Raw genomic sequence first — 23,388 nt, forward strand, 5'->3', positions numbered from 1 at the left:
TTTAAAGACGAAAAATGGTTTATTAGGTAAACACGTGGATCGCTCTGATTATGTACACGCAGTGGGTTATTGTACACTTGACTTTACATTTGGTCAAAAACCACGCGAAGAGATTACTTTCAAAGACCTATCCAATGCTAAATTAAATTTTTTGGCTAACAAAGTAATTTGCATAAATGAGTGCGAATATAATGCAAAAATGTCTTCTTGGATGTGCGATGTTGTACGCAGATGGTACGACGAAGATCTGGATACGCCAGAATTTACCCCGAAAGAAGCAACTTAGATGCAACTAATCAGATACAGCCTGTATTATCGAAAAGCTTTTATTTAGTATTAAACGATTAAACATTGAGTATATTCTTTATTCATACGTTTAACATCACATGGCAAATATCAAGAATTCTTTGCTACCGTTTGTGTAGGAAAATCAATCGAACTGCGCGATTCTAGTGGACTATGGAACAATTTTGAAAGTCATTTTGCACTGCGTGAAATCATGCAAATTCTTATTTGATAGAGTACGCTCGTATGGTAATTACCATAAATTGTGATATTATAGGTACACGTATAGTCCTTAGGTAACAGAGTTATCTGTTTTGTTTACAGTAGTACTAACAGTAACACTGTCTGTTACTATTTCATTAGTTATTTCTTTGTTCGATAGTATTGTTAGTTTATGATAATGGCACCCAGTCAACAGCAAATGCGGCGCTATTTCGCTCGGTTCGCAGAAGAGATGGGGTGGAACCTAAAATATATATATAGAATTCATTAAGATCGAAGTAATACAACGAAATATTACCTTATTTCGTTATTCTACTCACACGTAATTCCGAAACTTTAGACTCTCTTGTCGTATATTCGCGTAACAAGTAGTCTTGCCCGAACTCGTGATAAATGCGAGTATCGTTCACTCTTATCAATACATTATCGATTCTTAAGAAGTATCTTAACAGAATGAAGAAACTGCCAGGCATGACACGCTGTTTAAATTTAAATAAACTGAATTACACATTTTTTACAGTGATCGTATACTATGTACGAATTAGTCCATGCAAAAGAATGAGCAAAATATTGTCTTTTGCGTGAACTTATCCTCTTCTCGGTTATTCTATGATTACCGAGACATCCTGTACGTAAAATTACCAACTTACAATTTTTACAGAGCAAACAGCTATCCCGTTATCATGAAGTTCATCCTCGAACAGCGTCAAGTCGTGATAAAACAAGATTTTATCTTTCCTCCTTAATTTATCCATGTCGATTCGTTCGTTAGTTTCCTCGAATTTAAAATTAGATACCGAACCGGTGTAGGAGGTAGTGAATGTCCAATCGAATGGCTTTATTTTCTCTTCCAAATATTCACTGGTTTCCGATCTATTTTCGAATGACTTTTATATAAAAACTTGTTAAAGAATTATTCAGGAAATTCGATATACATGCCTAGATTCCTTCCATGCTTCCGCACAAGCAAGCTGAATGTTGATCTTTCCATTAGAGACAGTTTTCAATGCATCCAGTGCATTGAATTGAATGTATGCCCCATCTTGATGCTTCAAAGTTAATATATTGTTCGGAAATACCATGTCAGGCATATGTGGCAGTTCTAAAGTACGACTGAAACTGTAAAGTTTATGGTAAAGCATAAATCTGCCGTGTTATTGTGTTGATCTTTTAAATAATATTTTAAATAATATGATCTATTAAATAATATAGTATTTACACGCAAAACTGGCAGGGATCGTCTTTGTCGGTGCAGCCATTCTCACTTTTAGAGCACTTGGAATGCAGTATGTGAGACTTTGTGTATTTAACATGCCACGGTGGAAAAACATGTTCTTCATGATTAACAGGAAGTCGTAGGATATCGATTCCTCCGTGAACTTTAATTGTTGTCATGATCTAAAGGAAAAAGTACAGATATAGGCACAAATAATGATCCTAAAAACAGAAGTACTTCAATCAATCTTTACAGAGTACAGAAAACGACAAGGTTCTTGTACACGTTTCTAACGAGGATTTTTAGTATATTGTTTATACATCGTTGCATTTACGTCTCTTATTTATATTGTTCAATCCGTAGGTACATAAGTTTACAATGTTAACAAGAGATACAATTTATAACCTGTCAACGGTTCCTTATAAACACTACTTACGACGGATATTCGTTGACTTCGATCATTAAATTAGTTTCCGGCGGTCCTTTTGAATTTTCCCTTAGTTACCTGGCAGTCATTTCACTTTTTCCTCGAACTTTTTAATCTTTTCTATCTTGACGACTCTTATTCGAATCTAACAATTACCGTCTAACCTGGTCTAACCACAAAACTGCATTACCTACAGAGCAGCGGGTAAAAGATGCATTCGTGCTGAACACATACATACATGTTCTTTTTGAAGTGGCGCGCGATTTGAATCGTTTCGCACAGTTCACGCTACGTCTACATTTTTATTGTAGAATATTATCATTCCAAAATTCTAACATAATATCGAGTCAAACTTGTCATCAAAGAAATTGCCTGCACTTTTATAATATCTAGATGAATATTACGATTTCGAAATCGGGAGGAAGAATTAATTTCTTTCTTTTTTATAGACTGAAATAAGGTACGGAAAAGAAAGTTGAATATTTTTTGTTTTTATAAATGCGTGAATGGAGTTAAGATCACGACCTTGATCGAGATTCTGCGATAAATCACGGTTACGACACGGTCACAAAAAATAGTATCCCCTCTCTATCTATGTCACAGCACAGAACCGAGAATCGGCTTAGATAGCAACTTTACTGTACGTTATTTGTGTGTCTGAATATAAAAAGAATGAATAAAATATTTTGTCGTTAGCTTATTTATTGATTCTACACGAGAATTCATAAAAATTTCTTTTGCAACAACTTACCATGTGCAGAGCAGTAACAGAAGCGATAAATAAACAGGACGCGCAATTCGAGGAACGAATGTACATCGGGAAGATCGCGCAGAAGATGCATGGAAAGTCGAATTCCGGTAGGAGTTCGAGGAGCATCGTATGCTCTACCATGGCATCACAGTTCCCTACGGAAATAACCGGAGCGATATTGTGGAGGATTCGAGCGAACCCAATCAGTTGAACTCGGGTGTCGGAGGCGGTTACGTGGGATCAGGAGGTGAACACGGTCCAAGAATGACGAGTAAGAAGTCCAGTCTGACCGTACAATTTAATCAACCGTGCGACAATGTCAACGAATCCGCGGAAACGAATCAGATCATCTGCAAGGAGAACGTGCGGAAGATCAAAGCAGCTACTGGCCACGTTGGACTCCTGATTACCCTGATGCTTTATACAGCTATTGGCGGTTTGGTAAGTTGGACTTTGGTGTTCCGCACAGTAGCATTCCCCTTCGAAATTATTGTAGTTACGTTGTTGACGATGTCACATCCCAGGATCTAGCTGAGGTCCTGAAAAAATGAACAATCTTAATGTCTACTTCAAATTTTCAAATTTTAATCGTCAGGTTCGAACGGACTTGTTTCTGCTGCTGTACTTTTTACTACTAAGAAGATTAAAGTTGCATACAAATTGTACCATCAAAGGACCGTAGCTTTGTTAGTTAACGAAGCGAGAGGTCCAGACGTTTACAAATAAATGTTAGTAACGACCCCCGCGACTGGCACTGCTGTACATACGTACCAGCGAACTCGAGCGTCCATAGTTGTTTAGTTACGGAGTTTTATGCGGCGCGTAATATTTATAGAGATAACAACGCGAGACTGGATTTCCAATCGGCGTCTTTATTTTTAGCGATGGGCCAATCGTAGGACCCGTTACGATGTTTTTCGGTCAAAAATAATTCCTTCCGTTCGGACAATCTGTCGACGTTCTGACGCGTTAAATTTCAACCGTCGACAGCGGAATGATTAATGTCGCTGTTGATTAAATCGACGGTAAACTTCACTACCCCGACTACTCGAAACTCGAGAGGTTTGCAAATACAATGCCATCCAAGTCGACTCGTTGCAATCGGACCGTACAACATTTTTATTTCCGCAGAAATAACTGCAATTCGAAAAATCTCATTTGCCTCCGGTCGGTAACGCATTAAATTAAATTATAATTCTGTGCGCATGTTACACGTGCGAGAACAGGTGTTCCGGCACATCGAGCTTCCGGCGGAATTAGCGCGTTTGGAAAGTTTGCGCGCGAATCTGCGTAGCCAGAGACATTTGTTCGTCGACTCCATCTCGAACAATACCGATGTGTTGAACATGCATACTTTGGTAAGTTTAAAACTTTGATGAATCCTATCTGGAGATTGCATTCGAAACGGAATATCGTTGTAGGTGAGTGTGAAATTACGCGCTTACGAGGAGGTCGTCCAAGAAGCTGTGCAGGGTGGTCTGAAGGTAGGCTTCGTGGCGGATACGAGCGATGAGAATGACCTACCGCCGATCGTCACTGAAAGGTGGAGCGTTCTTCAAGCGGTTTTCTTCGCAAGCACTGTTCTCACAACCATTGGTATATTAACGTGTTCCTTGAAAGATCGGTTGTCCAACTTGAGCTACGATTTGAATATTTCTATTTCAGGATACGGGAATGTTGTCCCATCCACTGGCTGGGGAAGGATCTTTTGCATCTTGTTCGCTTTCGTTGGTATTCCTCTTACGCTGATAGTGATAGCCGATTGGGGGAAACTGTTCGCCGGGGCAGTGGTTAAGATCGGATTGGCCGTGAAGTCGAAACTTCCGTTTCGATGTTCCCTGTCCTGCATCCCGACCAACTTAGCCGGAAGGAGATCGCTCGGTGAGCTTGACAATACAGATGCGAAAAGATAATAATCGTTTATTAGGGTTGTTACTTTCCTTTGAAGATCGAAGATTTTGAAGCTCCGAAGCTTCCAATTTCGGAGCTTCGATTTCAGAAACTTCGAAGCTGATGGGAATCAAAGTTTCAACGCTTCGAAATTATTAAAGGATTAATAGAAACAGAGTTTCAAAGCTTTGAACTTCGAAATTCCGCTGGTAAGTTGTATTTGATACAATTACAGACACCCCTACATTTCGAAAAAAATACGCCATCACAGTTAAAAGATTGATTAAGTTATAAATTCATACGATTCGAAGCTTCAATACTTCGAAACTTCGTACACTTCGAAGTTCCCTTCGTTCCTTCGAATCGTCGAAGAGTCGAAGCTTCGGAGAAGTAACAGCCCTATAGTTTGTATGTATTATAGTAGATCGCGGAAACTTCTACACTTCTGCGTATCGTTGTAGGAGCTCTGGCAGCGATCGTTCTCCTGTTTTTGTACCTCGCCTGTGGAGCCGGCATGTTTATGTTGTGGGAAGACGACTGGGACTTCTTCGACGGATTTTACTTTTGCTTCGTGACGATGACTACCATAGGGTTCGGAGATCTGGTCCCGAGTAAGTAGTAAAGCGTTGATGGAACGCAAAACGCGAAACCGACGCGACCAACGTCTACCTTGACCAGACCGATAGACGCTCGTGTTTCTGTTTGTGTGGTCATACGTTATTATAGCCACGCTTCGTGTCGTCGCTCGTACGCAGAGAAGCCGAAATACACCCTACTCTGCACCCTTTACATTCTGGTCGGTCTGGCGTTGACCAGCACCATCATCGAGCTCGTCAGGCTCCAGTATACTCAATCCTGGAGAAGACTGCAAAGACTCAGCGGGCCATTGGCCGAAGCTATTCGCAGGCTGGGAGAGCAAGCTGGTGGCGACATGTCCGCGTTACATTCCGATCTTAGGCATGACCTTCCATTTTCTTACTCTACGTTTTAATAGACTTGCATTATGATCCTCGTCGCTGAGTCATCATTGTGTAAAACACATTTCAGGAAAGTGTTGACCGTGGTATCGATGCCACGTTTGAAATGGTCGGCTTCCTTCAATCGCGCAGACCCGAAGGACCAAGATTGGGAGGAGGCGGTGGAGGCTGTACTCCGCGACATCGCTGCAACAACAAACAACTCACAATCGAATAATAAACCGATAGTGCAAATTGTTATTTACGAGTCCAGCGTCTGACCGGTCCGAATTTTTTCTTTTTTTTTTTATTGAGAAAATCTCAGAAGACATCTATTACAACGTTATAGCTATGCAGCTTTATGAAAATAGTTATACATTCGCAGCTGTATGCTTCCGAATAATGCAAATTAGGCTGCCGAATAATGCAAATTAAAACTCGTAAACGTAAAAATAGGACTTTTGAGAGCGATCGTGGCCTAGATTAATCTTTCATCTAGCGCTTTTCAGTACTGTAAAATCCCATCTTTGCATTACCGAGAAATGAGAAGGAGCATCCCGCACCCTAGCAATCCTGTAAACACGAGTATACCCCTTTATGTGGCTTCCATCTGGTTTAGGAGGTCGTTTCGAATTGAGCGCGCGAAATGCGCGCGTCGAAACGTTGGTTAGAGTACGCGCAGTAGCCGACATAATCCAGAGTTCGATCCGCTGTCTGTAATGTTGGACCGACCGGATTGACGAAAACAATAATTTTCTAGAGAAGCGGTCGCTAAATTTAGAAATCGCGGCACCGACCGAACCACGACGTTGGTTGACGTTGTTCTGCGTCCTTGGTCGGCCTTCGTGGTAGTTCTCGGTGACAAACGGACCTCCGGGTGGTCCAGATCATGCAAAATACGACCCCTCTTCGAAACATCACCGAGAGGCCCTCGGCTCTCGTGTGCATCGCTTATCGTGTGCGTATATTTTAACAACAAAATCCGATTACCAGAATCAGATTGTAGACTCAGCAGTGTGCTCGTACATGACAGTTCTGTGTTAACGAATGTATATATACACTTGTGTGAATGTCAATAGTAGTCAGAACGCCTCTCGCGTTTTCTATCATTTGATCGATGAAAAGAGGAAGCAAGATTAAACGAATCACTCGAGGAAACAATGATCTCTCATCAATTTTCGAATAATAATTGTTTCTCATGGATAGGCACTTCAGAAATCATATCTAAACAGGGTCGTATTATGTCATAACACATTGTGCACAATAATATGCAGATACTATACCATATCCTATGTCTTCCATAGTTGTGACAATCGGTACAAATAACTACGTATACCGGAATGTATCATCGTAATTCTCGATTATATAAACTGTGTGCAAAGATATTTAGTAGACGACTATAGAAGTAATAAATATAAATATACATTTCGTAGATCAACAGTACGTGACCTTTAATTCAGTATGTACACAGAGGGTCTCTCATTAGACTCAGGATATCTGTTTAAATGAATCGAGTGATGAACGGCATGAATGATTTAGGCGTCGTGCTCGTACGTTTGGCTTCCGCGGTTTTGTTGAAAACGTACGATCAAGTAGCTCGTTCGAATTGTAAGTTGATCGTTGTTTCGACAGAATCGTAAACAACGTCGACGCAACGAATTTTAAATTCTAATTTTAAACAATTAAACATTTCTTCCGACTTAGGACAATACTATTCTTCTATTTTTTTTCTTTTGATGGATATGAAATTGATACAATACCTCATACAATACTTAAATGTTCAGAAATTGATTAGATAGCAACACATCGAGTGAACAAGTTAGCTGGGAACACCCTGTATAATAAGTACGCAAAGATCCGCAAACTATCGATAAAATACAGAATAGAAAATTGATTGCAATTAGTAGTTTTTTAGTGTCTCGAGCGACAAATCTCCTATAAACTATAAATAATTCCATGCGCTTGAAATTTTGCCTCATTTAGCAAGTCAGTGTGATGACTGGAACCAAAGATCCTACGGAGAAGCCAAAAGTGCAGGAAGTCCAGAACGGGATTATGGAAAAGAATGCCCTGCTTAAAAAAAGTTTTGCAGATTTTAAGGTGAATTATGTGGAAACTTGTCTGGAGTTCTCCAAGGACATGATGGAGTCTCTCAGGTGATCGATCGTATATAATTGATAGTACTTATTAGATCGACAATTACCTAGTTCGATATTGCTTTACGCGTACATTATCGTACAAGAATATTTTATGCACAAAATAAATGTTACTCTTATTATTAAACGAAGTTATTCTCGGTGTGTAACATCTATAAGTATATTTTCTTATATTTGCATTTGTTTCGTAGGTTGCTCCTCGAAGAGCTGAAAGTTCGTTTCGAACAATTCCGTGAACAACCACAGTCTATCCTTGATTTCTTTTCCTTGTCGAACGTACTGAACTGGACTAAAGGCGAGCCGATAAACGAAACGATGAATGAAAAACTACCGAAGCATTAACGTACCGTGTTCGATAGAGTCGTGTGTCGAACAGGAACTCAACGACAAAAAACAACAACAATTATATATATCGGTGTGCCGCGTGCAATCTGAATGTATAATATCGTGAAATTGTTTCGATTAAAAGAACCTGAAAGTATTGGTACGACTGAGTTGATACGAAAGTTCTGTCGTATTTGAAATAAGCAGACAATTTTGCTCTTGTAAATGAAACCCGTATGTTGCTAGTCAGTCATTGAGAAACGGAAACAGTGTCGCCAGAACGGGGAAATCGAGGTGAGATTATGTACCCCCTCTCTGATGACCAGACCAGTCTACACAGCACGGAACACTGTGGTATACGGCATACGGTCTTCGTGGGGGACGTTAGAGTGTGCGCATGGGGCTGGAATGGGATAGTGGAAGGGGAAAAGGAAAACGAGGAGGCTCATCGAAAAATCAAGCTGTTTCGTATTCTCTGTCTTTGTCTCTCCTGCGAGTGACATATCTCCCTTCCTGTCACAGTGGATCTCTCTATTCTCTATCCTTTGCTCGTAGTTCACCTCTGGCGGTATAGGTTCGCTCCCGCGCAAAACACATTTTTATAAACTCATTCAAATATTGTTTTCATTAAAATACGACAGAACTGTCCCTCGAATTTAATACGTCGTCGTTCCCCCATCCCATCGACAAAGATTCAAAATAACAAGGTACTTCGTTTGAAAAGTAATTTTCGAATATGACGGTTTCAAATCGATATATACTCGAGAGAAGTATACGTTTGCTTGCGATATATATCGATATACAACTAACAACGCCATCATGCATCCGCGACGATTACCGTTAATATAATGCGTTGCATCGAGTTTGTTGTTCGATTCGGGAAACCGCCAAAAACTTAACCATCTTTTTTGTTTAATTTACCACGATTTTTTTGCGAATGTTTAGTACAGTTTGATCACACTTATCCGATACGTGGTTTTATTGGTTAGCCGTGAACATCCAATATGCCAACTAAATACTGTTTTCTCTGTGCGAGCGACGAAGGTGTTTTCTTGGATATTACAACTGAAAATAAACAAACGTTTTGTACACAATTCAAGACTTGTTCATTGGTTAAGGTATGCTTACCAAATGTTTAAATATATCGGCGGTTTTACAATCGTATCTTGTTGAATTCGTTGAAATTTGTCTGAGCGTGCGACGCTCAGACGCGATGCACATTTAACAACAATGATACTGTATTTAGTCAGTAGGATATTTTCAAATGTTATGTTTTACTAACTTGATTCAATCGAGATGCCAATAAGCAAATAGTTTCGTGCAACAATCACGAAGTAAAGTAGGAGAAATGTTACTTCAGCTATGTATTTACATTGTTTTATTAAAAATACAACGTAACAACAGTCGAATTTTCTTTTCATTAGATAACTATGAGCACTGAGTGGATCAAGTTATTTAACGAAGAATCGGCAGATCACATTTTATCTTAGTAAACATTGAAATTCATGTTGCTAACCTCTGTTTTCTCCTACACTCCATAGTTTCTTCTTTTACGCAGCACCACTCCACGTTACACAATAATTCTACAATAATAATACACAATGATATTCTCAGTACATAATCAGTATTTTTGAATGTTACCTTTTCTAACTTTATTCAATCAAGATGCCAATAAGCATATTGTTTAGTTGTGCAATGATCACGAAGCAAAGCAGGAGAAATGTTATTCCAACTAAGTATTTACGTTGTTTTGTTAACAGTAAAGCGTAACAACAGCCGACTTCTCTTTTCATTAGATAACTACGAGCACTGAGTGAATCTACGTTACGATAATTCTCCTCTCGTAAGCAAGAAGACAGATATATTATTTTGTAAAGATATAATTTACTTTTATAGGCACCCACATCAGACCAGTTACCAACTAAAATTTGCCACAAATGCGCGTACGAATTGAACCAGTGCAGCACATTTCTACAAAAGTATGAAAAGGCTGCAAAACTGAAAAATTACAATCGGAAAAAGTGTTGCTGTTTATGTTCTGAGCAGGCAAGCAGAGAGTACACTTTTGATCTTAGTAAAGAAAGCACATTTAAATCTATCAATAAAATACAACAAATCCTGAATGATAAAGTAAGAAAAGAATTGACGCTCTTTAACACGATTGAGTTGATCGAATAATGGTATCTTAAAATCAATATTATTAAATGTCGACAGGCCAATACAGTTCAGAAAAACCACAATCTTGTTTGTCTGTCTTGCCGATACACAGTGGACGTGCTGTGCGACTTAAAAAATTTATCCTATGGAATAGCATTGAAATTGGACAACAAACTTGGAGAAGATATAGATTATTCAAGCTTTCCTAAGGTGACGATATATTATGTATTAATATATATTAGGCTTATATTTTCTAATATTCTTTTCTTCGTTGTAGGTAAAAACAACTGTGATCAGCCGCAAAACTACAATCACAGGGTCTGAGAGGGCAAGGTTGAAATCAAAGCAAAATACAGAGAAAGATTCTGACGATATGATACGTACAAGATCAAAGTTGAACTCGAAAGACATCGAAGTGCGAAGTCCAGCTGAAACGAAAGTTTGTAAAGTTTTCCTGAAGGATGTGTTAAGCCAAAAAGCAGCGAAGAAAGTAAAGCAGGTGAACGAGACCGAGAAACATGGTGAGAACAAGGGAAAACAGAAAGCAACGGCCAAACGATTGAGATCGTTCAGCAGCGATTCAGACAGTGATATCAAAAAACAGGCTGAGAAGCGACCGATGAAATCAGCGAACATCAATGATTCCGACAACAAAGATGTACCAAATAAAAAAGCAAAACGTGGCCCGAAAGAAACAGTTAGGGAGCGAGAGTCGTCACCGTCAACCAAGCCTGTTCCAGGTAGATTGACGCGCAATCGAAAAGCCACCGCAAACGATAGACACGTTGCTGAGACCTCCGATTCGGATTCCCCTTTGAGCAGCATCAACCTGAAAGAACTGAAGGGCCCTCTAACCAAACACAAAAAGATAACTGGTACATCGTTGTCCGACGCGGACGTCGAAATCAAACGTGACCGCAAACAATTGAAGAGCATTCTGACCGGGAACATCTCTGTAAAAGGCTCGGACACTAATGACGAATCATTGACCGACGATGGCGTGTCGAAAAAGAAAAAGCTAAGATTCAATAGCGATTCGCCGATATACATCGACTTGACGATCACGTCTGATGAAGCTGAAAAGTCCAGAAGAAACGTACCGAGACGAGGCGCCGTCAAAGGGAAGAAGTTCGCGAAACCGGCCTTGGTGAAGAAGGCGTCAGAGACTTCGGAACTCGAGGACAAGACCGAGTCTACCACCGAAGAAGAGATTAAAATGTACTCGTGCGAGGAGTGCGGAGTTAATTATGAAAACAAAATTGCACTCTTGACTCATAAATTAACGCACTGCAAGCAACTGAGACTCGAGTTGGAGAAGGTGACTGTTGAGAGTAAACCGAACGCGGAGTCGCAAGACACGAGTGAAGCGGTAGACGAGCAATCTGAGGATCAATTGGAAGCCATAAGTATCACGGTGGACGACGACGAAGAGGAAGCAGAGTTGGAGTCGAATAATTTAGATAGCAGCGCCGATGCAAATTTGAACACGAGTTCTCATGTGGAAGAGGTTGCCGCCACTCCTGAAAAGGAGACACCGAAGGATACCGTTGAGCCAGAGGTTCCCTCGAAAGAACTCGATAGCGACCAGCCAACCAAAGAAGACGACAAAGCCAGAAAGAGTTTACGAGGTCCGAGGAGCAGAAGTGTGAGCGCTAGTACCGACAAAGCTAGCGCTGAGAACGTCTCGGAATTGGTAGAAGAAGAGAATGTCGAGGATATTTCGTTAACCAACATCGAAGATAATCAAGAAGAAGAAGAAAAGGAAGTCGATCGAGAAAGTGAGAGAAACGAGAAGGCACAAGACGGAGAAGTAGCTGGTTCCGAAGATGCGATAGTGGGCGCGGTGACAGAAGAGAAAGATGCTGAAGAACGGTACAAGGAAAACTCGAAAGAGACGATCAGCGAAGAGAAACTCGAAGGAGATGTTGACTTTGATAAATTGAATTCTTCCCAGATAATTGAAGCCGACAAGACCCAAGCAGAAGCCACGATAGATCCTTCCAATGGATCTGAAGAGAAAAACGATACCACGTTGTTGGAAAAACCCGAGGAGAAAGAGAGACGTAACTCTTCAGACGTTCTCGAAGAAAATCTCAAAGAGAAAGAAAAGTTAGAACTCTCTGATAAATCCGAAGCGAATCTGGTCAAGGACAATCTCGATTCTCCCGACAAGTCTGACGAGGTTCGGCTCAACGAGAAGGACAAGACAGACTCCACCGGCAAATTTGAAGAAAGAAGGGTTACAAGGACGAACAAATCAGTTACCTTCGCGACACTCGACGAGAAGGGTAAGCAGGGTTCCTCCGAGAATTCTCGAGAAAAGTCAAGTTCCCCTGAGAAGTCTGAGGGGAGAAAGTCGCCGAGAAGAAACAAGTCGAGTCCTATCGCGAGATTGGAAGAGGACAAGCGAGAATCCTCCGAGACGCCCGAGGAGACGGACAAATTGGATTCTCCTGTTGGATCCGGAGAGAGAAAGAGCATGAGGAAGAATAGATTCAGTTCCCTTGGGAAGATTGAAGAAGGCAAGCAAGACTCTCCTGAAAAATCCGAGGGAAAGGACAAATTGGGTTCTCCTGTTAGATCCGAAGAGAGAAAGAGCACGAGGAAGACTAGATCCAGTTCCCATGGGAAGATTGAAGAAGACGAGCAAGACCCTCCTGAAAAATCCGAGGAAAAGGACAAGCCGGGTTCTCCTGTTAGATCCGAAGAGAGAAAGAGCACGAGGAAAACTAGATCCAGTCCCCTTGGGAAAATTCAAGAAGACGAGCAAGACTCTGCTGAAAAATCCGAGGAAAAGGACAAGTCGGGTTCTCCTGTTAGATCCGAAGAGAGAAAGAGCACGAGGAAAACTAGATCCAGTCCCCATGGGAAGATTGAAGAAGACGAGCAAGACTCTCCTGAAAAATCCGAGGAAAAGAACAAGCCGGGTTCTCCTGTTAGATCCGAAGAGAGAAAGAGCACGAGGAAAACTAGATCCAGTCCCCATGGGAAGATTGAAGAAGACGAGCAAGACTCTCCTGAAAAATCCGAGGAGAAGAACAAGCCGGGTTCTCCTGTTAGATCCGAAGAGAGAAAGAGCACGAGGAAAACTAGATCCAGTCCCCTTGAGAAGATTCAAGATGACGAGCAAGACTCTGCTGAAAAATCCGAGGAAAAGGACAAGCCGGGTTCTCCTGTTAGATCCGAAGAGAGAAAGAGCACGAGGAAAATTAGATACAGTCCCCTTGAGAAGATTCAAGAAGACGAGCAAGACTCTGCTGAAAAATCCGAGGAAAAGGACAAGTCGGGTTCTCCTGTTAGATCCGAAGAGAGAAAGAGCACGAGGAAAATTAGATCCAGTCCCCTTGAGAAGATTCAAGAAGACGAGCAAGACTCAGCTCAAAAATCCGAGGAAAAGGACAAGTCGGGTTCTCCTGTTAGATCCGAAGAGAGTAAGAGCACGAGGAAGACTAGATCCAGTCCCCTTGGGAAGATTGAAGAAGACGAGCAAGACTCTGCTGAAAAATCCGAGGGAAAGGACAAGCCGGGTTCTCCTGTTAGTTCCGAAGAGAGAAAGAGCATGAAGAAGAGAAAGATTAAAGTGGACGAGAAAGAATCTGCCGAGGAAGGAGAGCCTGAAGAAGAAGAGTCCGGGGAGAAAAAGGTCACGAGGAATAATAAATCGAATCTCATTGGGAAATTCGAAGAGGAGGATAAGCAGGATTCTTCAGAGAGTTCTAAAGACGAGCCAGTTTCTTCGGAGAAACTCGACGAAAAGGAGCGCAAAGAGAAGAGCAAAGACGACGTAATTGTTGAAATTAACGATGACGATAGCACGGACAGTGTCAAGGAGGTATGCGAGAATGAAGTGGAAGTGGTGGTGTCTACCGACGACGTAGGAGAAGTGGAAGTGGTGGAGTCTACCGACGACGTAGGAGAAGTGGAAGTGGTGGAGTCTACCGACGGCGTAGGAGAAGTGGAAGTGGTGGAGTCTAACGACGAAAATACGTCCGACATCGAGGAGGTACGCGAGAACAAGGACAACGACCCGAACGAAGACGAGGAGGTACAGTGCGTCGAAACCAATTGCTCCGACGAGTCTAGCAATAGAAAGAGCAACGACGCTCAAAGAAACGGCGAAGACATCGTGGAAGTGGACGCTTGCACGCAACCGATGCCAACGTCTGATTCCGCGGATGCGGTTTCCGAGATTTTGCAATTAGTCCTCGATCTGGCAAGCACCGAGATCCAGAAGCGACAAGACAGCGCCGAGATCGGCGGTGAAGACGACTCCGATGACGCGGAAACGTTAGAGAATATATCGCGGGAAGTACAAAGCGGCGGTAATACGGGACCTTGAGAATAGTAAAACTGCATCTCAATCAATTCTTTATAAGTCGCGATCAAAATCCGATATTTTTATTTTATATACATTTAATTGTACGTATAATTGCTTTGGTCGCGTTCTTGTGCGAATTGTTACTCCGAAGGAGCCGAAAGTTTGCCTCACAAGTTTTCCTATCGTTATGTCTCACATTTTGTCGAGCGACACACGCGTATATCGTGGCTGGCTTTAAAAACGAAACACACTGTAAACTGTATTCCTCGTTCGTGCAGAGTAATTTTATACAATTTTTATGAACAATATTAGTTGTGTCTCGCATACACAATCGCCATATGTGTATAATAACCTGAGTTTCATCACTAGTTGTGGTTAGTTATCTTTTTTTTTTAAGGAATTAATGGTCGCATCGCCATTTCTTCTCATGCCCTCCCAAAACGATGTTTCTAGACCATTCGAGACAAATCTACTTTTCAATAGACTGCAATCCGGTGAAAGAAGATATTAGAATTTACCTAGAAGTATTGCACTAGTGGCCAACATTTCAATGTCCTAACGATCTTTTCATTATATTTGAGATTAGATATAGTCTATTTTTAATGTACAGTCTCTTCTGTTGGAGGATATCTCGCCAATTGTAACCATTGGAGGAACCGTTCAGACAGGGATTTCAACGTCGGTATTCGGTCTGAATAATAATTTGTCCAACAACAATTTTACACGAGTGAATGATTCGTAATATGAATATGCGTGGTCTCCAAATATGAGTGTTTGTATATTCTTGTACGTTCATTAGGAAATATTTCAGAAGTGTACAGTTTGCGTGCAATGTATTCTCGAAGCATTCGAGCCTCAGGAGACAATTCGATATTGCACGAATCATTTGTAAGGGTACGAGCACAGTGGATCCGTTTCCGTCTGATTCGGCCGACGTCCGACATTGTGTATCTTTTTCGCACGTTCGAAAAAAGAGACAGATGCGTCGGACGTCGGTCAAATCGGACGAAAACGAATCCACTATGCTCGTACCCTAACGAGGGTTCAGAGCTAAGTAAAACCTGATCTCGCGATTTTCCTTCGAGTTTGTTTGTAGAGTATAGGTTTCATACATACGTGGGTACACGAAGACGTTCTTAATCTTTTGCGGACGAGAATTGTTTGTTGAATTACAAAAACTATTGTCGTGGAAGAAACAAATTTATATTAAAAATTTTTAATATTGGCAAAATAAATATAGAACGTTTGTTATGTAAGTAATTAAATTATTTATTTGCACGCCTGGTCCTTAGAAGCTAACGACATTCGTACTCAAAGGATGGACAAACTTTTCGTAATAGTTTTAAAAGTGGTTCAGAACAGTGACTGAAACGGTTCGGATACAGACGATTTTTTGTTATTAAAGCACCTATATTATGAGATAAAAATGGTATTTCTTAATTTTCTCTAATGCAGAGATATGTTTTACATTTTAATTCTTATATTTTGTAATTTTTCAAATTTAAGTAGAGTATTTAAGTAGAATATAATTGTTCCCTGCACTGATTTGCGAATTTTCGGGTTTCTACCTAGCTCTGACCGTGGATACAATTTTGAGTCAGCAACTTTGAGATTTCTCGTGATCTTACCCGCGCACCTAGCGCAAACCTGCGAGGTTAAGGTGTGACAGGCGTCGATTTTTCAGGGCCGCGTCTCGTCTCGATTATGATGGTTGGGGGTGTGCGGCGATGACAATGACGATGACGATAACGATAACGACGAGATCGTTTCTCTCGAAGATTCGTACCGGAAATCTGAGTCCGACTTTTCTTCTGAAACCGGAAGACGCTTTCTAAATCGGAGTTACATCAACGTGTACGATGCGTCGGATTGTCTGCGGAGATTCGCGGTCTAAATTTGCACATTTCGTTGTACTCGTTATCGAGAAATACCAAGCGTTCACTCCGATCTACAGGACAATCCGACGAATCAATTGCAGCTTCGAAGAAGTCTATCAAGGAATCGTATTGGTTTGCGACTATGGAAATCGTTTTGTGCGAGCAAGGTATCCTCAGTAATGTTAAATAGCCGTTCGAACGAGGTCTATCATCGAACGTTTGCGGCAGAAGAAACACAGTGGCCATTGTAACTACAGTCAACATGTTTGTGTATACATGCATTACGTACTATTGATAAGAATAAAGAATAAATCTCTAAAGGGACTAAGGAAACATTGAGATTAGAGACATTTAAGGTGAATCGAGAGTTCGTTGTACATAGAGCAAGAACACATCGAATGAAGGATCCCCGACTCCCATTAACATTCGGACGCTCTCATAAAACCGATGAAGTTTTAAATATTGGACTACATGATTCGAATCCTTTTATGAGAAGTTAGAGCAATAATCGTTTGCGATATTTCGACGCGAAACGGAAGAAACGCGCGGCCGAAGAAATATTGAGTTGTCTCTTTTCATAGTTACCAAGTGTCTCTTCGAACCAAAACGGCTCTCTCAGGCTTTTCCATCGGCAGAGCTTCAGGACCGCGGGACGATGTTGCGCGCCACACCGCAGAAGCACATCCCAGTACTCCTGGATTCTCTCTTGTCCTGCGGATACACAAAAGTGTGCGAACTATTAGCCTCGAACCCTGAAATGATACTTACTAATAATAATCTTTTTTTATTTTTTAACCTTATTTATTTTCTGCTTTATAACGAACCAATTTTCTCGTCTGCACGCGATATACAATAAGATTAAAGACTGTAAATTCTGTGCGGTTGTAGACAGACGGAAGCATTATTTATTTTACCGAATCGTACTAGACAAGATTCTATTCCTAATATTTACTTTGTACATTGTAAGTAGCACCAATATTTATAATATTGTTCATCTGTAAAATAGACTAAAGAGTATTTCAAAGTACTCGTCGACACTTAGGTAGAAACATACCGTGGTCGTTTCGTGGACAAGTGAATTCGCTTAACGCCGAACCAAATCGAGCACTCGCACCGATCAATCGATTTATTTTTATCTAACTTAGGTGTTAAGTATGAGCACTTAAGTTAAGTTCGAGTGCCGCGATCAACGGAGGTTCTCGTGCGGTTTTTAAAAACTGTTCAAGGTACCCTTCGAGATTCCCGCGACGCATCTGGCTCGATCGGCATCATCGGACATGCCAAGATCATTGTACAGTCTCAGAGCGTCCTCCAAGTGAACGGTAGACACATCCAGCTTCGACTAATCGAATACACACACACACATGCGCGAGTGAATTATTAGATTGAATTTCAAGTCATTTCCGTAAAGGTATATCAATTTTATTTATCGAGAAAAAAATCGACGGTTAACGCTTTACCTACCGGAAGCCTAGTAATAAGATCCTCGATGAATTTATTGTATCGAAAAGGAGTTTATATCATTAAGTTATACGTATAGCTAAAAACTATTAGATATCCACCGGTAGTTAATGCGTTAAACGATTATATATATGTGCACACCGTTGATTTGAAGTTGATTCCTCGACTTTCGCACGGCGACGGCTGGCTCAACACGAACCCCAACTATTTAATAGGAACCCGTCGCCTTCCGAGAGTGAGCTTATATTTATGTTTACGTTATGTTTAGTGTTTCTATATGTTCTTTCTATCTTTTTCTTTGTTTGTACGATTGTACAGCTTTTTGTGAATAAGATATCTAGCGTAGCATCTTGTAGTGTTATTGATTCACTCGTATACCTGGCTCAAATAGTGCTCCCCCGTGTAGAAATTCGCGTCGGCGAGCTTATCGAAGAGCTTCAGCTCCTCGGCGATCTCTCGCAACATCCGCAAGTGAGTCTCCGTGTGAGCGCTGTCGTCCAGTTGCTGCGTCACGTAAATCGTTTCTATTTAGAATAGAATGGGTGGAAATTGCGATATTCGCCGATTTACCTCAGACAATCTTGATTTACCTTATAGGCGAACGCTAGTTCCGTATGCGCGTTGCAAACACCCTCAGGATCAGCGGCTCTCTTCGCCAAAGCCAGCAGCTTCGAGAAGGTCTTCAACGCTTGCTTCACGTCGTTCACCGCCATGTAACATTTCCCTAGCTCGTGCAGCGTCTCGTTCAGATATTCCGTGTCCCCAGCTGAGTTTTCGGTATTCGATTAATCATCGAGCTATCTCTCGCATTATGTCGCAATCCCGGCAAGAACAATGGCACAACTCAAAAAACAAAGATTTTTAAGTTGGCACAGTGATATCGTGTTGGAACGAAACTTCGTAGCGTTTGCAAATTAAAATTTCAAGATGAAGTCAAGATATTTATTCACAGGTTTATTAATAAATGACAAAAAGCAATAGAACAGAATGGAAAATGTGTTATTGAATGAATCTCTGTGAATAAATCCCTTAATTTTGTCATTGACTTTTAATTTAAGGTCTCGTTTTTGAGCTAGTTCATACCTGTAGTGGCAGGAACAGTGTCAATTTAGTCTGTACTATGTCGATGGACATTTTATAATTCTCTTAAAATCGTCATTGTGAGAATACTGCATTTCTTAGTTATGTCACTATTCTTGCCGAGATGCAATATGAAGATTGAACAGGACCTACCATCAGTTGCTCTCTTGAGAGCTTCGAGACAGAATTTCAGTGCCAACTCGGGATTCTGCTGTCGATCCGTCCTCGCAAGAATCAGCAGAGCTTTGTATAATATGATGTTGCACTCCCTGAAGATCGAGCCTTGTTTCTCGCCGAGTTTCTTCGAGGCGTTCCACGTTTTATTCTTGGAAGCATCGCGCGCCTCGTTCAGGTAATCCAAAGCTTCTCTTGGATTCTGCACTATAATCGTTTGTCATTTATTTTCTTCTCTAGATTTTCAAGAATTCAGTGCCTGCATTTGGCTAATGTGCTACTAACATTCGTGAAAGAGAAATCGACCGTACAGATATCGAATCAGAGTAATCGTCTGACGATTATCGTCTTCGACGAGCTCCGCAGCCGAAAGGGCTGCGTAGTAGAGACGCTCAGCGATCCACCACCATTCCCAAGTTTGCCCCTGGAAGAACAATGCAGTGTCCAAGAGCGATATCGCTCGAGCTACGTAATCGTCTAAAAATGAACACCACAAAATAATTATACTCTGTATGTACAGTGTACTCCCATTAACCCCTTGCCCTACGATTTATTTTACGGTTTCAGTGATTACAACTTTCTTTGTAGTTCGTAATTTCCTGAAAAAGGAGAAAATTTATGTCTACTGTGTATGCCCACATGTTCTCCAATAACTATACATTAACAAAACCAAAATAGAATTTAATCTCGGTTTAAAGGAGATTAATAGCATACACAGTTATTAGAGTCTGTTCAGAATCTTCAAGGCAAGGGGTTAATATATGATGTGAAAACTAATTTTTTCAGGAAATGTTTGTTAGTTCTAATCTTATGATTTAATGTGTGTGAAGAAAGGGTGGCGCTTTTTTTACACCTCTGTAAATACGTTCATAGGTTAGTAAAGACTACAACATATTCAAATCTGAACAATATTCGAAACATTATTCCAAAGAGTGTGCCATTTCGCGTGAAATGACATATGATAGTGTCGGGTAATTTCAATGAAAGACGATGTACACTTCCTTGCCGCCTTCTCGAACCCGATCAGCCCTTCCTGCAGCCGATCTAGGAAGTCCTTTTCGTCCCTTAAAGATGGTTTCTTCCATAACAGGGCACCTGCCGAAGACACGGAAATTTTTTCGTCGAGATCCAACAGCTCTTTCAGCTGGAGGGCCGCGCTTTGAAAATCTCGCTCCAAGAGCTCGAGCATAATCGCTTCGTGATACGGTATGCGGCATCTGTTCGGTAAATTGTTGATGAACTTATTAGATGAAAGGGTAAGTTTCGGTTAGTAGTCGGTTCAGAATGTATTTGATATATTTATTGAAAAGAGTTCTAGCTGTAGAGCGACGAGGACCTTCTGACTTGGGCAGGACTTAAATCCGGCAACGCGGTCTTCAATTCAGCCATAACCTTCTTCACTTCGTACCATTCTGCTTGGGGCAGAGTTTTCAGATTCGGCGGGTACACGATGCGGACGCTTTTTCTGCTGCTCGAATTGGTCGAGCACTCATTGTAATCGTCTTTCTTCAGAACTTCCACGACATCGTACTTCTTAAATTGACGGCTTCCGGCGGACATCTTGCTGAACTTATCGAATAACGCGACGTTCGGAGTATGTAAATATCGAGTACACTTTCCTTCTTTTATTTTTTCATTGTTTTTGAAACAATACTTCTACTGATTACTCAACACGAGATTAAAATTAAACCTTGAGACAAAAATGGGCCCAGTAGTACTACGTTGTTATTTGTGTAAATATTTCTGAATTGGAACAAAGGGATTGATAGTTCAAGGTTCAACTTGTTTGTAAAACGGTACTCTACCGAATCTAAATATCTATACAGTTTAGCTACAGGTGAGAGAAAATTTAAGGGGTGACAGGGTAACAGTTAAAAATCTGCCCAAAATGCGGCAACTTTTCAACAGAGGTGCATGTTGCGTACAGCTTGTCAAATCTAGCTGTGCGGCTGAATGTCCCCCGCAAGGGGAAATGAGTGCGGTCTTTGTTTTCTTCTGCGCATCCTGTTTTCAACCGCACAGCTACATTTGACAAGCTGTACGTCACACAAGCGCGCGACAGTCTCGTATCAAGTGACAAATGCATGCATACCTTGGTTCTCATTTGGGGCCCCAGCAAGGTGAAAATGTTTAAAAAATCGTTGGACCTACTACCATTGAACCTACCTACTCGTTAAAATCCACAAGGGCATTTCTAATATCCGCCCTATGGAATTATCGAGTAGAAGGGGTCAATGCACTTTCACTTTTAAATTGTTCTCACACATATCCACAAATCCTTATCCTGCACTATAATTGTTCATAACACCGTACTTAACACACTGGAACAAACCACACATATGCTCTAGCACTATTTACAACATCATACACACGCACTACGAGTTTACAGAGAGTAGAAGTTTACTGAGGGGAATGAGGGGAATGTAAAGAACTGGTAATTCTTTAATGTTGAAACACTGCACTTTATTGAACTTGATATACATACGTCGCGAGACTCGCTCGCAGACGGAACGGACAACTTGAGGTCGTGTGATTTCTGCGAACGGAAATCTTCGACGCGTGCGAGAAGAATCATCCGTACAAGCTAGCATCCGTATGCACACTGATTCAAGACAGCTGATGTGATCAATGGCACACACATGAGATATTTCGCGGTCACAGATAAAATGAGAAAGAATCGCGAAATTAGTGAAAACAGGATAGACAATGTATTGGTATAGCAACGCGCGATATTTGGGCGGTAGTTTGCTGTAGATCTTCGTCTGTTTTATCGATCTGGCATCGACCTCATCAGCTGTCTTGAATCAGTGTGTATACGGATGCATACGGATGCTAGCTTGTACGGACGATTCTTCTCGCACGATAAAACCGACCCCTTCTACTCGATAATTCCATAGGGCAGATATTAGAAATGCCCTTGTGGTTTTAACGAGTAGGTAGGTTCAATGTCGTCCAACGATTTTTTAAACATTTTCACCTCGCTGGGGCCCCAAATGAGAACCAAGGTATGCATGCATTTGTCACTTGATACGAGACTGTCGCGCGCCTGTGTGACGTACGCAACGTGCACCTCTGTTGAAAAGTTGCCGCATTTTGGGCAGATTTTTAACTGTTAATAACTAAATAACGAAGCCGAAATCGCAATTTTTTTATTCTTCATTTTTGTCGTATATTATCGTCGAGAACCACCCCTTAAATTTTCTCCCACGTGTAGCTAAACACCCTTTATAATCAAGCAACCGAGGTGATGGGTATTAACACGATAATTCTATACGCAATATAGATTTCGCAGCTGAAAGCTTGCATAATTTATTGCACGAGATAAATATCAGCGTAAGTAATTACAATATTAAACGTTATGTAACCTTGGTGAATATACTTACAACATTTACATACAATCATATACGGCACGAAACGGAAAACCTTTCGATTTTCCGTCAAGATGTTGTTACTGGTCTGTGTGTCATTACCGTAAATCTTTCAAACAATTTTTTTCTTTGAGCTTGTAATAGACATTATGAATAATAATAATAATAATAATAATAATAATAATAATAATAATAATAACGTTTCCTATAATAAAATTTCCCTAAGACTTTTAAGCGGTCGCGGCTACCGTTTTCCTCGGCTCGAGCCTGACCTTGAATCCTTCGGCTCTCTTCAGGATGATGTCGGCCTGTAGTCTGAAATCGGACTCCTTCAGGTCGGACCTAACGCGGAAGTTCCTCAGGATGGTCGAGAGGACGATCTTCAGCTTGAGCATCGCGTATTTACGTCCGACGCAGGATCGTGGTCCAGCGGAGAACGGAACGAACGCGTAGTAATGGCGGTTCGCCGTGTTCTCCGGCAGGAAGTTGTCAGGATTGAAGGTGTCCGGGTTCGGGTAGAAATTTTCATCACGGTGCATCCTGATCGTGGCGACCACCACTGTGCAGCCAGCTGGTATGGTATAGTCTCCGGATGCTGAAACCGCAAATGAAATGTTTCGGATCGATTATCAAGCTCCGTATGTATTAAAACGAACGCCAGTCTTTTACCATCTAGAATAAGTTTTACAAAATGTTGTTCTATGATCTTTTGCGATTTTTCAGACA

The 23,388-nt window shown here is 41.1% G+C and overlaps 6 protein-coding genes across 7 annotated transcripts in view; 3 read left to right on the forward strand and 3 right to left on the reverse strand.

The window, feature by feature from the left end:
• On the reverse strand, positions 1–2,326 carry LOC143207989 (TIP41-like protein). The gene is made up of 6 exons (XM_076421970.1): positions 2,160–2,326; positions 1,727–1,905; positions 1,447–1,626; positions 1,158–1,380; positions 828–986; positions 1–751 (listed from the first exon to the last, which is right to left on the reverse strand). Exons 2-6 carry the CDS (start codon positions 1,900–1,902, stop codon positions 578–580), a joined length of 912 nt encoding a protein of 303 aa, XP_076278085.1. The 5' UTR covers positions 1,903–1,905; positions 2,160–2,326; the 3' UTR covers positions 1–577.
• Positions 2,312–5,740, forward strand: LOC143207987 (TWiK family of potassium channels protein 7). 2 transcript variants are annotated; one of them, XM_076421967.1, is made up of 5 exons: positions 2,312–3,342; positions 4,128–4,259; positions 4,323–4,782; positions 5,253–5,402; positions 5,518–5,740. In XM_076421967.1, exons 1-5 carry the CDS (start codon positions 3,031–3,033, stop codon positions 5,601–5,603), a joined length of 1,140 nt encoding a protein of 379 aa, XP_076278082.1. In that variant the 5' UTR covers positions 2,312–3,030; the 3' UTR covers positions 5,604–5,740. The 2 variants fall into 2 exon arrangements, with proteins under 2 accessions (XP_076278082.1, XP_076278083.1); XM_076421968.1 differs by having other exon boundaries at positions 4,323–4,497; positions 4,567–4,782; positions 5,253–5,557.
• Positions 2,471–22,436, reverse strand: LOC143207994 (uncharacterized). The gene is made up of 10 exons (XM_076421979.1): positions 20,631–22,436; positions 20,291–20,511; positions 19,580–19,771; positions 19,274–19,501; positions 18,631–18,806; positions 18,419–18,544; positions 17,810–17,921; positions 17,165–17,290; positions 4,347–5,954; positions 2,471–3,440 (listed from the first exon to the last, which is right to left on the reverse strand). Exons 1-9 carry the CDS (start codon positions 20,852–20,854, stop codon positions 5,779–5,781), a joined length of 1,581 nt encoding a protein of 526 aa, XP_076278094.1. The 5' UTR covers positions 20,855–22,436; the 3' UTR covers positions 2,471–3,440; positions 4,347–5,778.
• On the forward strand, positions 6,175–8,384 carry LOC143207992 (uncharacterized). Its single transcript, XM_076421973.1, has 3 exons — positions 6,175–6,705; positions 7,731–7,903; positions 8,095–8,384. Exons 1-3 carry the CDS (start codon positions 6,637–6,639, stop codon positions 8,243–8,245), a joined length of 393 nt encoding a protein of 130 aa, XP_076278088.1. The 5' UTR covers positions 6,175–6,636; the 3' UTR covers positions 8,246–8,384.
• LOC143207980 (uncharacterized) lies at positions 9,050–22,858 on the forward strand. Its single transcript, XM_076421953.1, has 4 exons — positions 9,050–9,345; positions 10,124–10,357; positions 10,442–10,594; positions 10,662–22,858. Exons 1-4 carry the CDS (start codon positions 9,232–9,234, stop codon positions 14,721–14,723), a joined length of 4,563 nt encoding a protein of 1,520 aa, XP_076278068.1. The 5' UTR covers positions 9,050–9,231; the 3' UTR covers positions 14,724–22,858.
• Positions 22,575–23,388, reverse strand: part of Cyp4g15 (Cytochrome P450 4g15) — a 6,364-nt gene continuing 5,550 nt past the window's right edge. Inside the window, exon 8 of the mRNA XM_076421964.1 lies at positions 22,575–23,257. Within this exon, the coding sequence (XP_076278079.1) occupies positions 22,893–23,257 (365 nt within the window). The 3' untranslated portion in view covers positions 22,575–22,892. The remainder of the gene's footprint in view (positions 23,258–23,388) is intronic.

This window comes from Lasioglossum baleicum, chromosome 4 (assembly GCF_051020765.1).
Source record: "Lasioglossum baleicum chromosome 4, iyLasBale1, whole genome shotgun sequence".
Taxonomy (NCBI): Eukaryota; Metazoa; Arthropoda; class Insecta; order Hymenoptera; family Halictidae; genus Lasioglossum; species Lasioglossum baleicum.